Here is a 13,898-nt window from a genome sequence, read left to right as displayed (position 1 = left end):
AAAAAAATCTTAATTTCCTTTTTTCCCAGAAAAAACACACTTCTACTTGCTGAGTCAGGGTAATCCATCAGGGTGTTATAGACTGACTTTCAAAATGACCCCAATTCTCCACCTCTCCATGTATCCATACCTCTTGCTATGTCCTCACGTGAATGTGGCCTGCCCTTATTACTTTAGTCTTTCAACCACAGGACAAAGTTGAAGTGACAATGTGTCAGTTCTAAGCCTAAGACTGTAAAGCTTTGTGTGCTTTCACTCTCTCTTGAACCCTGCCACCAGCCTGCGAACAGCCCGTGTTAGCTGCCCAGAAGATGAGTGACTGTGTGTAAGACAGCAGATTCATCCTAGCCGAGACCATCCTGGACCATCTAGCCCCAGGCACCCAGCAGCAGATCACAGATGCAAGAATGAGCCTGGCTGAGATCATCCGCCCCTGGCCTGGGTCAGCAAACCTGCCCAGTTGCACCTAGAAGTGTGGCAACTACATGATTATTTTATTTAATTGTTACCGGACAGGGGAAAGGAGAAGAGACAATCCTGGAAAAGGAATGCCTCAGAATCTAAATGAACTATAGCCTAAATAACAGTACAGAAGCATCAACGCAAAATAAAAGCACACAAATAAAAACAAGAGTATTTAGAGGCATATTCTGCTTCTGGGGCGCCTGGGTGGCGCAGGTGGTTAAGCATCCAACTTCAGCCAGGTCACGATCTCGCGGTCCGTGAGTTCGAGCCCCGCGTCAGGCTCTGGGCTGATGGCTCGGAGCCTGGAGCCTGTTTCCGATTCTGTGTCTCCCTCTCTCTCTGCCCCTCCCCCGTTCATGCTCTGTCTCTCTCTGTCCTAAAAATAAATAAACGTTGAAAAAAAAATTTAAAAAAAAAATTAAAATAAAAAAAATAAAAAAAAAATATTCTGCTTCTTAAAAACTTCCCACTAAAACTGAAGAGATACAGAGAAGCCTGGGTGGCTCAGTTCGTTAAGCGTCCAACTTCGGCTCAGGTCATGATCTCATTGGTTCGTGGGTTCGAGCCCCATGTTGGGCTCTGTACTGACAGCTCAGAGTCGCGAGCTGCTTCAGATTCTGTGTCTCCCTCTCTCTCTGCCCCATCCCTGCTCATGCTCTGACTCTCTCTCTCTCTCTCTCTGTCTCTCTTTCTCAAAAATAAATATATATTAACAAAAATTTAAAACTGAGGGGGTACGACTTACATGATGTGATAAATAATGTGATAAAAAAACTTTACACACCAGATACATTTACAAGGCAACTTGCTATAAAATTAGACGATGAAGTTTGGACAACTCTATGATTTCTAAACCAATTTCAAACCAGTAAAGAGCTTAAGAGCTAAACATAGAATGTGAAAGTATCAGCGGGCATCCACTATTATTCTCAGCTCTACCATTTGCTGAGCAAGGCTTTAGGTCATGGTTTCCCCACCTGCAACAAGTAGGTGTGGTCACTGTCAAGACCTTAGAGATGAGAAAACACATTAAAAGTACTTTCATAGGGGCGCCTGGGTGGCGCAGTCGGTTAAGCGTCCGACTTCAGCCAGGTCACGATCTCGCGGTCCGTGAGTTCGAGCCCCGCGTCGGGCTCTGGGCTGATGGCTCAGAGCCTGGAGCCTGTTTCCGATTCTGTGTCTCCCTCTCTCTCTGCCCCTTCCCTGTTCATGCTCTGTCTCTCTCTGTCCCAAAAATAAAAATAAAACGTTGAAAAAAAAAATAAAAGTACTTTCATAAACTGCACACTGCTATATAAATGTTAAGAGCACAGGGAGGAGTACTCAGCTGCAGAGGTAAATTCTCCCACTCTCCAGCTACATGACCTTCCATCGCTTAATTTTTTGGAGTCATAAGACTCAGTTTCATTACCAGTTTAAAAGAAAAAAAAAAAAGGTAACACTACTTATCTCCCAGGGTTGTTCAATTATGACACACCTAAGCATCCGACACAATGGCTCCACCAAATAGGCACTGACTAAATGCTAGCAAAATATATAAATGGGCAGATACAAAATATGCAAGCAATGATGACCAGAAAGGAAATCTATTTTATGAGAAAAAAGAAAACTATCAAGTTATTCTCGTGTAAGTAATATCATAAGGAGACAAGCCTCATGTTAACAAAATCAACAGTAATGACAAATGGAGCAGTAGCTGGTCTAGCTAGTTCCAAAAAGTTGGGTAAGAACTAAAGAGTATTAGAGGAAGCACTTAGGTTATATACAAAAGGCTTATTAAACTGGGCCTGAGGAGCGCCTGGGTGGCTCAGTCGGTTGAGTTTCCAACTTCAGCTCAGGTCATGATCTTACAGTCTGTGAGTTCGAGCCCTGCATCGGGCTCTGTGCTGACAGCTCAGAGCCTGGAGGCTGCTTCAGATTCTGTGTCTCCCTCTCTCTCTGCCCCTCCCCGACTCATGCTCTGTCTCAAAAATAAAATAAAAAACATTAAAAAAAAATTTAAACTGGGCCTCAGTGCTAGTGAACTTAGGATCACAGACCATGAAGTCACCTGCTGTCAGGATCACCATCACTAAAAACATCTTTATGCCTGTACATGGTCATTGTCTCCCTTGTACCTTGTTCCAAACGCCACAAGAAGGCAGCCCTGAACAGGCTGGGTGGGCGGACCTTGAGTGAGAGGGAGTAAGGACGCAAGAGAGGGAGAGCACAAAACTCTCACTACTAAGTTAAAGCCATTTATTTTCACTCTATGCAAATTCTCACCAAAACCTTTGAAAGAAACCACAAATGTCAAGGACATAATATATATAACAAACTATATCAATGTTCCTCTATTTAAATATAAACTTAAAAGAAGCTTACAGTCACTAGCCACTATATCAAACAAATTTTGCATTCAGCCTGCCCCCTCCCCATACCGTAATAAGTAATTCATCCACCTTCACCAACACCTGTGGGATTCAGCAGGCACAGCATAGCACATACTCTCCCATGCCCATGTCTTAATCTCTTCTGGTCCCAATGACTTTCCCAACTCCGATTTCATCTTTCCCAAACTGCAATTATTTTAAGGTAAAATTATTCCTACGTAGAAAACTCAGATGAAATTATTAAAACCAACAAGAGTTATTTCCAATAAAACAGTGAATATTAAATTACAGTCTTGCTCACAGCCATATTCAATATAAAGTGCTTGGGCAGAGCCTAAACAGGGAGGCAAGGGAGGAGAGGAGGGACCTATGGTCAGTGGGCTCTCTACTGCTAGTGAGAAGGGAAATGCACATCCTCTCCAAAAGTCATGTGTACAGGATAAATCACAGCTTGGAACCAGTCATTTCTCTTGTAAAAAGAGCCATGGATTCACTGAAGCTTTACGTTCAAGTACGCTCATGACAGTATATGTATTAAGAAAAAATAGAAACTAATCTGAAAATAGCACTTTAGAATAATTAAATGAATTCTCCAGTATCCATTAACTAGGATACTACATCTGCATTAAAATAATTCTTAATAGATTTAATAACATGAGAAAGTATTATCTATTAAGTAAAAACAGTTTTCACACTTATCTGTGAAATATGATGTAAATATCTATCTATAGATATCTATAGATATATAGCAGGAACTACAGCAAAATGCACCAATGTTTGAAGGTGATAAAGGTAATTTCTTTTCTTTTTCACATTTTTTTACCATTTATTCATTTTTGAGGGAGAGACAGAGCGTAAGTGGGGGAGGGGCAGAGAGAGGGAGACACAGAATCAGAAGCAGGCTTCAGGCTCTGAGCTGTCAGCACACAGCCCGACACGGGGCTCAAACTCACGAGCTATGAGATCATGTCCTGAACTGCAGTCGGACCCTTAACTAACTGAGCCACTCAGGCACCCCAGGTAATTTCTACTTTTTATACATTTCTCTAGTTTCTAAGTTTTAAACACTAGGTATGAATTATTTTATAAATAAAAAAGACAATGTGTTTGTTTTAAAGATTAGGTTTTTAAGTGCTATCCAATTTGCTACCTAAATGGGAACTTTCTCTCTGAAATTGCAGTGTTCGGTTCATTCCTTAAGCACTTACCACCTGCCGCCTTGATATTTGAGTTGTAAGTAAGAACAGGGATCTTCATGAGGGCGGGAATTGAGTCTTATTATATTCTAATATTTCTCAGAGTATCCCCATTTAAATCATCATTAAATGTCTATAAAGCAAGTGAGCTAATGAATGGCAGATACTGATGCAGATGGGCTGCTTAATTCAAAAGGGAAAAAAGACTACCTGTGGATAACAATTATATAACTTGGAGCTTTGTTTTCTCAAAGCCTTTTCCACATCCTCAAAGAAAATTTATAATACATACATACATTAAATATCACACTCCAATACTGATATCTTGGATTTTAAAAAGCTCAATTCTGATATGGATATATGTTAAAGAAATGTAACACAGTAAACTCGCGCTTTGGCAGTCTCCCAGGCTCCAAACGCTTAGCAACTGAAAACGAACTATTAAAAGAAGATTAAAAAACAAGAGAAACATCTTAGTAAATCTGAAATGGCATAGAAATACATGGTAGTGGGTGGAGCTACTGAATTTCTGTGTCTACCGCCCAGAAGGAAACAGGGGCAGCCAGGATTTAGCAACGGAAGGTAAGAATCCGAAAGAACCTGTGCAGAAGCATTCTTCCTCAGCAACTGAAATCTAGCAAAACTTGTCAGCATGCTTAAAAAGTTAGACGAATGAATATATTTAAACGGAAAGAAACAAGACCAGGCAGCTATGAAAAATTATTAGAAACCTCAGAAATGGAAAACAATCTTAAAACTACAAGTCTAATGGATCGGACAGAGTCCAGATAGGCTTAAGAAAACAAGACTGAAAAAACTGTAAGATGGAACTGAGATATTCATTCAAAATGCAACCAAAAAAAAAAAAAAAAGACGAAAGGATAGAAGCACAAAAGACTTGCTCAGAGACATGAAAATTAAAGACGTCTCCATCACTAGTCAATAGGAGTTTCAGCTGAGAAACATGGTAGAAAAACAATACTTGAAGAGATAAGAGTTTATCATTTTTCAAATGTGAAGACAGACATGACTGTTCAGATGGACAATGCACTCTGTCCACTGAGCAAAATCAAAATAAATGCAAATATTGACACATCATGATAAAACTACAGAAAACAAAGAATTCAAAGATCTCAAAAGAGAGAAAGAGAGATTACCTACAAAGGAAGAAAGTATCAAAAAGAAGTCAGAAGACATTAGCACAACGTGGTCAAATGTATTGCTGGCAAACAACCTGGAACTGAACACCTGACCAGTGTCCTTACAGAATGAGCTCCAAACAAAGATATTCTCAGACATATAAAGTATGTACTTCTCAGTGACCCTCACTTAAAGAACTGTCAAAGAATATAATCTTAAAATACAGACTGGCAAATAAAAATACAGGACACATGGGGCGCCTGGGTGGCTCAGTCGGTTGGGCGGCCGACTTCGGCTCAGGTCATGATCTTGCGGTCTGTGAGTTCAAACCCCGCGTCGGGCTCTGTGCTGACAGCTCAGAGCCTGGAGCCTGTTTCAGATTCTGTGTCTCCCTCTCTCTGACCCTCCCCCGTTCATGCTCTGTCTCTCTCTGTCTCAAAAATCAATAAACGTTAAAAAAAATTAAAAAAAAATACAGGACACACAATTAAATTTGGACTTTAGACAAACAAGTACTTGTTAGTATGTATGTTCCAACCAAATTATTTGCTATTTATCTGAGATTCAAATTTAACTGGCTATCCTGTATCTTATCTGGCAAACCTACCTCAAAAACAAAAACAAAACAAAACAAAAAACTCATGAGCCCACAAAACAAGCACAGGATACAAGAAACAATGCTGAATGAAAAACCTGATAAAATGCCAGTACATTCATTTAACTATTAACTGGATTTAAAAAAAAAACTTCGACGTCCGTTAACTATACCTTTGAAAATAACTATAAAACGGTGACTCATTCTGTTACCCAGCACTATGCCAGAGACCACGTTTTCTACAACCAAATACGTTTTCTTGAGGGTCTCACCTGCACTTTCTAGTTTTGCCAAAGTACTCAAAGACCAGCTTTCTTCTATATCCTTACCATAATACAGTCACAGTATTTTGTATTCATTAAGGTGTCTGAAATAGATGCTATTGCCCAGCCAAGCTCTTCATAACCCCAAATCCCCCAAGTATGGCTTACTGATACACAGTATTAAGATTGTGAGTTTCATTTAATCACAGAGATATGCCCCTGAAGAAAAAAAAAAAAAAAGTCCATTATCTTTTCTATGTTCCAAACAAACTGTGGTTTCAAATGCACTTTGGGGCACCACCTTAAAGGAATCCCACACTTGGGACTGTCCATGCTAATGGATACAATGATGCCCTATCGTATCTGTTTTGTAAATCTATTTTATTGAAGCAGAATAACTGGTGTAAAAAAAACTGAGGTGGAAGTTACGTGGACAGCTCTGTCATAGCTGCTGTAATGGGCTCATCTCGAGTCAGCTAAAATTTAGCTAGCTGGGAGAGTGAACAAAGCAAACTGTGTCCTGCTGATTTCCAACTGACTTAATTACCCTGAGTCCAAGGTCCAGAGGGATGCCTTATTCACCAGGCCTCTCCTCAGTCTGTAGCTTAGGGGAACCCTGCCAATTAATGTTTGTGGATCACTGAATATTCGTTAATGTTTGAGATTATCTATGAAAAAGGAATATACATACACTGGATTATGAAAGTGCAGACATCTCTCACTTACATATTGTGGCGTTGCCCACAGCACCTCTCAGCACATGCTAAAACAAAATGTATAGAATACTAGGTTGATTTCATACCTACAGCTCATGAAATGAATGATTTCTGTGTATCCAAAGAGGTATTTGCTTTTAACAAAAGACTTCACTAAATAGATTGGTCCCCAAGTGATTTCAGAACCAAATTGCATTTTATTGGATTTACGCCTAATTTTTAAGAGCTCATTTATCTCATGACAAAGTTATGGGCAAGTGAGAATACTCAAAATGCAGGGAAGAAGTGAGCTCCAGAGTCAAGGAGTATGAAAGCAGGCGCTCCTATTACCATATTCATGGGGTATTATTCCATTTAATTCTAGCTCTACATCAAACCTTAGCATAATAATCAAATGACAAATGTTGTTCTAGATCTACCAGGAAATATGCTTGTATTGTTTGTTATGATAAATGAAGCAAATTATAACAATTCCATAATGTTAAGGGTAGTGAGGGCAGGTTTGAGAGCTCCATGTGTGTGTGTGCAATAAATCATTCCTTTGAAAAGATAATCGCAGCACCGCTAGAGAGGAGAAAAAAACCCAACTTGGAGGGCAATTATTTGAAAGCTCCTCAAATTAACTTGTGCACAGTTGGTTCTTTGTTACTGAGCCCACATTACTAAACGTTGTTTCAGGACATTAGTTCGCCTAGGTGAAGGAAATAATGTAATTCTAGTTATTAATCACTTTAATTTTAAATGTGCTTTGTAAACTGAGAAGACATTAAACTCTAAGAACAATGTGGAATGCACAAGTAATTAGCGGTTAATGGGCTCCTTTTGAAAAACTCTGGGATAACAAAATCTAAAGCTTCGAGCTCTAGGAAAAAGGAGTGTACATATGTAATGTGAGAAAGTTCTATTTCATTTTACTGACCAATAGTGTCACAAAGGGAGTGAAATTAAGCCCTTCTCTCAAAAGTAATTTTAATAGATTATGATGAATGAAATCATATTATTTTATGAGTCAATCTTCTCTGCAGTATAATTTAGCGGTGCCTTTTTGAGGCACCATGAAATAGAATTTTCTGTGATACTTCACTCCAGATTCCCTGCCAAAAAGTCTGACACTGTTTTGCAAATATCCTCCTGAGACAAACGTAAGCCAGGATTTGGTGTTACTGACTGTCAGGGCAAAGAACGAGATGGAACCATTTCCTGTGCTCAGTGTGAACAAAACTTGCAAAAGGTCACTCCATACCATTCATACCAGAAGAGATAAATACAAAAATAACAACAAAAATCAAGCAATTATTTAAAGGATCCTTCATTCTCTTTTGCTAAGATATGTGGCCGATGTTTACTTCTACTTCCATCGTGGTATTTTTACAAACACTGTCAGAACCTTGAACCAGCTAGAAGAAGGAATATGTTGGATAACCATCCTTTCTTATTACAATAAATCTTATTAATATTGGTTGCATTACCTTCTAATACTCCGCACAACAGATGGCATACCTTCTAACAGCACGGCTAGTTCTAAAGAGCTGGTATCTACATTAGTTATACCTTAGATACATATAAAATGAGTAAAGGAGGCCATGTTGCACACAGAAACAGAGGTGGTTTGGGAGTTTAATCCTGGCTGAGCCTCTCATTCTCTGTGCGATCTTGGTAAAGTGACTTACTCTGTGTCTTGGTTTCAATTGGGATTAATAATGTCTAAAGCCCACCCCACCCCTTCTTACCCCACAAAAACATGCACATTCTTCATAATTTGACATCAGGAAATTAGGAGCACCCGACATTCTGGAGCATCTCTGATAATTAGTTATAGCAGGTTTGCAACATGGAAGGATAAACAAGGATCCGCCTCCTTCTGAGAGGAGGCAGACACACCTCATCACAGGGCACACTTCAGGAAACTTCCTATTGAGGCGCTAAAATGTGTATGACAGACCCAGCTGTCATTTCTTTCTTCTCATCCATAGCGTCTATCCCAGGCAACAGAGTAATGATAGCCATCAGACACCTGGAATGTACCTACAAAGTCTCCCAACCTCATGGACTGTGCAGGACAGAAATTCCCTGGAGCACCCCGTGGCCAGTTGTTTTTAAGGGTCTACTGAATTATGCCCAATGCAGGAAGCTCACTACTTCCAAAGGCATTTCAGTACAGTGTTGGGGAATGCTGTTCCACAGAAAAAGTTTGCTCTGAGTTGTCAATATGCCTCCTTTTAACTCCATTCTATTATTGACTGGTTTTTGAAGCAACTCATAAAGACTTATTTTGCGATGCCTGGGTGGCTGAGTTGGTCAAGCATCCAACTCTTGATTTTGGCTCAGGTCATGATCTCACAGTTCATGAGTTCAAGCCCCGCATCAGGCTCTGCACGGACAGTGCAGAGCCTGCTTGGGATTCTCCTTCCCTCCCTCTCTCTCTGCTCCTCCCCCACTCACATTCTCTCACTCTCTCTCAAAATAAATAAACTTAAAAAAAAATAAAAATCAAAGACTTGTTTTGTAGGACAGTGGATCCAACATTTAAAGGCATGTTTATAAGGCAGCCATTCTATTTCTCTGTAATCTGCTCTTCTCCAGGGCTAAACACCCTCAGGATTCCAGGCCCCTCATAAGCTCTGTTGACTTTATTAGCCAAAAGACAATGAATACCAAACACCCAAACCCCATATTCGGTCTGACTAGCAGAGGACAAGATTGTTACTTCCAAAGCCCTGCTCATTCTGCTTCTACTAATGCATTCTAAAAATGGGCTAGGGCTTGTCATATAGATTTTCATCCAAATCTGTGAAGCAATCACTTCATTTATGCTGTAGAATATATATTTAGCCATCTGTTCATTCAACATCTTCATTCTTCCATCCATTTCAATCTTCCATCCATTTAATACAATCTCTTAAGGATATCTTAAATTCTACTGATTCCTACGTAATATTGATTAATCCATTACTCCCACGTTACTAAGATGTTTCTTACACAGGGTCTTGGGTGCCCTCTCCCTGAGCAGTTAAATCTAACTTTCAGGAGGATTACCATATTTTAAGGCAACACTTTTTTAAAATGCATGGTACACCTATGTACGTTTCAAAAGAAAATTCTTTTCTTGCTAGAGCTCTACAGATCATAAAAGTTAGATAGACGCAATATGGAACAACCTGAGAAAATTCTCAGGTAATTAAGACAGTCCACTGACATAACCCTTTTAATAGGAATTAATCTAGACTTTGTAACATTACCTTAATCTACCCTGTCCTATATAAACACATACTGGTCAAGGATACAGAGCCCCAGACAACAAGTTGGAAAACATGTGCTGTGTTCTTAATGTGGATTTTGGTTCACTAATGGAGGCTCTTTCTCCATTTTAAATACACACATTTCCAAGTTACTAATAACTCCTTTACCCAGACATTTAAGGGGAAATTAGGAGCATTAATTGGACAAACCACAGAGTAAATGAAACAAAATTTGAAATCATATGTGGGTACTAAACTAGGTACTCGTAAACCTGAGTTACAACCCCAGCTCTATTTAGCCTCAGGAAAGTCACTACACCAGTCTGGGCTTGAATGCCCTGGTCTGTAAACTACAGACACTGGGCTACGGGATCTCTGAGGTTCCCCCTGCTTGTTCAAATCTGCTATAAGGTGCAAAATAAACTGAGCAAAAGCACTCAGGACATTTCACATTTAGCTACAGAGCTTTACCTATTGCCTAGGAAATGTGTATGCACCCTGACATTTAATACTTAAATACTTTGAGGTGGCTAGCAATATTCTGATGAGAGGGAAATAAAGGAAATCTACTACCCAATCCTGTGTCAGCAAGGAAGGCACACTGCTAGGTACACATGCATACTCATATGCATGCACATGCACCCACGCATGGAAAGGGAGTGACCAGCATGGAGACCATACGGTGCTCTGTAATATAATCCAATCGCCTGTGGATTTCATCACGAATTAACATAGGGGGAAAAAAGTTCCACGACGTTTAAATGCTATTAATTCTAGCAACCATACACTATAACTCTTTGCTTCCTTATAGATAAATTGAGTGAGCAAGAGGTAGTTCATTGTTGTGACTTTCTCATATGGGGCTAATGAGAAAACTGTGGTCAAATAACTTAAGATCCCTAAAAAGCCAAAGCAACGGAAATCCACACCAATGAACTCAGTTAAACTTACCTTGACAAAAGGTGTTGTTGACCCGCTTATAACCTTGCAGACATTCCATCATTTGGTTATATCCATGATATGCTGTAAGGAAGAAAGAATGCGTTGTTACACGCTTAAATTCTTACAGTCCTAAACTGCCTGTTGTGATAACCTAATCCACGGAAGTCATCAGTGGTCTGTATTATTCATTTCTAAGATACCCAATTCAATGTATATCAGTTTCTTTTACATTATACTCACTTATAAATATACCACTTATTTTGCAATGTATATAGTCCCAAGTAGTTGTCAGCAAACCTTGATAACGTTAATCAAAAGAATCATAAGAGGAGAGCCTGGGTGGCTCAGTCGGTTGGGCGTCCGACTTCGGCTCAGGTCATGATCTCGTGGTCCGTGAGTTCGAGCCCCGCATCGGGCTCTGTGCTGACAGCTCAGAGCCTGGAGCCTGTTTCAGATTCTTTGTCTCCCTCTCTTTCTGACCCTCCCCCGTTCATGCTGTCTCTCCCTGTCTCAAAATAAATACATGTTAAAAAAAAAAAATTTAAAAAAAAAAAGAATCATAAGAAGGTTTAATATGTTCTACCAGTTAGTGATCATTTATATTACAAAGACTCTCTCCCTGCCCAGTAATTTGCTCCAGGCATTTGAATTTTCTTATAAGTAGGGTAAACATACATCCTAGTCTGTCTGGAACAGTCCTGGCTTATGCCAGTTGTACTAGCAAAGTGCATTAATAACAGCACTCCACTCCCAAAAGTGTCCCAGTTTCAACAATAAATAATATGCTCGCCTAAATACTGGCTCACATATCTTGGTAATGAGTGATTCTTCCTACTATGAACCTGAGAAGAACAGGAAATGATGAGAGGAAGCTAGGAGATGAGAAAGGCCTCTGCGATCAGTGGTATGGTTCATCGCCCAGAAATTTCACCAGCAATATAATGTTGCAATTACCAAATTATCAACAAACCCTAGTCACTGAAACTGATGCTCTTAAGTGAGGCCAAAATGATTTCCTGGCATATGGATACAGCATAAGCTCAGGGACCAAGCAGACCTAAGTTCAAATCATGGCTCTGGCTATCCATAGCTCTGCAACTTTGGGAGACAAGCTTTCTGGGATTCAAATGGTGATTCTGTACAATGGGAGTATTCCCATCTACTGAGCAGGTCTGGGTCGCTGTGGATTTTAGACATAATTTATACAGATGCCTACCACAGTGCCTGACAAAAACCACTCACAAGATGACAGATGCCATTATTTCCTGCCATAAGGTAGTCTTTCATTACGATCATGAACAACAGATAAAGGGCAATAATCAAAACAGGATGGATGGTTAGAACACTATAAAGACCTGAACAAAGAGTAAAGAGGGAAAATTCAAAATAAAACGGAAATTTTCTTTTGGAAAATAAAATTATTTTGCCCCTAACACATGCTGTTTATTCTCACCACTAATGGAACAGGGTGAATATGTACGAGTGGTGTTCCTCTCTCCTCCTTCACTTCCTTTCTTTGTCATATGTCCCATCTCTTCAGATCTTTCTAAAAGCTAGGAAAAGGTTACAGTGAGCAGTCTTGGAATAGCGAGTTATAGGAGGGCAGAAATTGGCATGTGGGGAGTCACCCCAATTCAAGCTCCTTGGCCACACAGCTAGTCTTGCCCCACAGAATGAAGACCCTGGCTGCCTACACAGATTCTGGGATCTCTGTCTGTGAACTATTCAAAGGCAAAAGAGATGGTATCTTGTTTTAAAAGTTTCCACAGTCATCAACCTCAAGGCAGAGAGCCAGACCAGATGATCTCTTCAGGTCTCCCTCAGCTTAGGATTCGATGTTTCGAATTCTAAATTTTCTTCTAAAAACTTCTAAAGGACAAGTGACTTGTTCATGATAAGTACATTTTTAATAGATTACAGGGTATTTAATGAAATCGTTTACAGATTTAAAATTAAGTTTTTGCAGTAAAAACTAAACAACAATGAAAGGTCTTTCTGTATGCAGCTAAATAAAAACTTCAAACATTAAACAAAAGTCATTTGAACACTGAAGTTTGAACTACTTTAAAGTGAAAAAAAAAGGTGGGGGGAAGGCATGGAACACAAAACCATAGCATATAAAGCCAAGGAAAGTCTGCTGCCTTCCAAAATGAATATGATTTAGAGAGTAGTACCAACCAAGGAAAGGAAAGTTTTTAAATGACACAGGAAGAATGTGACCCTGAGTGTGTTTCTTGGGAGTGAGTCACTTAGGACAGCACAAAGTAAATGTCAAGATGTTAATGGTTTACTTCAGTCATAATCCACATTGCCCTTCCTGAAATGAAATCAATCTCTTCAATTTTATACATTACATGAGCCAACCTATGAATTTATTTTCATCAGCATTTAGTAAGAAGTGATAGCAACTTTGTACTTTCACATTTAGCTTAAATTATTACTAACACTAAAATGGAGAGTTAACAAGACCATTTAAAGCAGGGAATTTATGCTCAGATAACACAACTGTAAGTAAAAACAACACAAAGTCAGGAGTAGAAGTCAGGGATTAAAAAAACAACAAGAATGGAAGATTCTCTGTACCCCTAACTTCTGTCCCTATCTTGCAACTTTGGGACTGGGAAAAATGGAGGAAAGAGAAGCACTTAAGCAAAAGACACAGAGAGAAGGAGAGATAAGAAAAAGGCAAAAGATAAGAGAGAAGATGCAACAAGTATGACAGAACATGAACTTGGCCCCAGAATGAAGCTGTAAGAACTGAACTTCTCTTTCTGCAGTCCTTAGACTTAGAGGTGGGAAACACACTGCCCCCTTCACAATGTTCCCACAGACAAACTTATACAGTACGTGACGGAAAGGCCATGAAAAAAAATAAAAAGTTGGGGCGCCTTGGTGGCTTGGTCAGTTAATTGTCTGACTCTTGATTTCAGCTCAGGTCACGATCTCACAATTAATGAGTTTGAGCCTGCA

The 13,898-nt window shown here is 39.6% G+C and overlaps 1 protein-coding gene across 10 annotated transcripts in view; it reads right to left on the bottom strand.

Annotated features, from left to right (window-relative positions):
* Positions 1–13,898, bottom strand: part of LTBP1 (latent transforming growth factor beta binding protein 1) — a 406,323-nt gene that overhangs the window by 160,514 nt on the left and 231,911 nt on the right. For all 10 annotated transcript variants that reach the window (XM_040496475.1, XM_040496477.1, XM_040496480.1 and 7 more), the window contains one exon: positions 10,938–11,009. In XM_040496475.1, coding sequence (XP_040352409.1) covers positions 10,938–11,009 — 72 coding nt within the window. The remainder of the gene's footprint in view (positions 1–10,937; positions 11,010–13,898) is intronic.

Source organism: Herpailurus yagouaroundi, unplaced genomic scaffold, assembly GCF_014898765.1.
Source record: "Herpailurus yagouaroundi ecotype Mexico unplaced genomic scaffold, PumYag 188, whole genome shotgun sequence".
Lineage (NCBI taxonomy): Eukaryota > Metazoa > Chordata > Mammalia > Carnivora > Felidae > Herpailurus > Herpailurus yagouaroundi.
The sequence above is the reverse complement of the archived record's forward strand: the minus strand, read 5'-3'. Positions and strand labels throughout refer to the sequence as shown.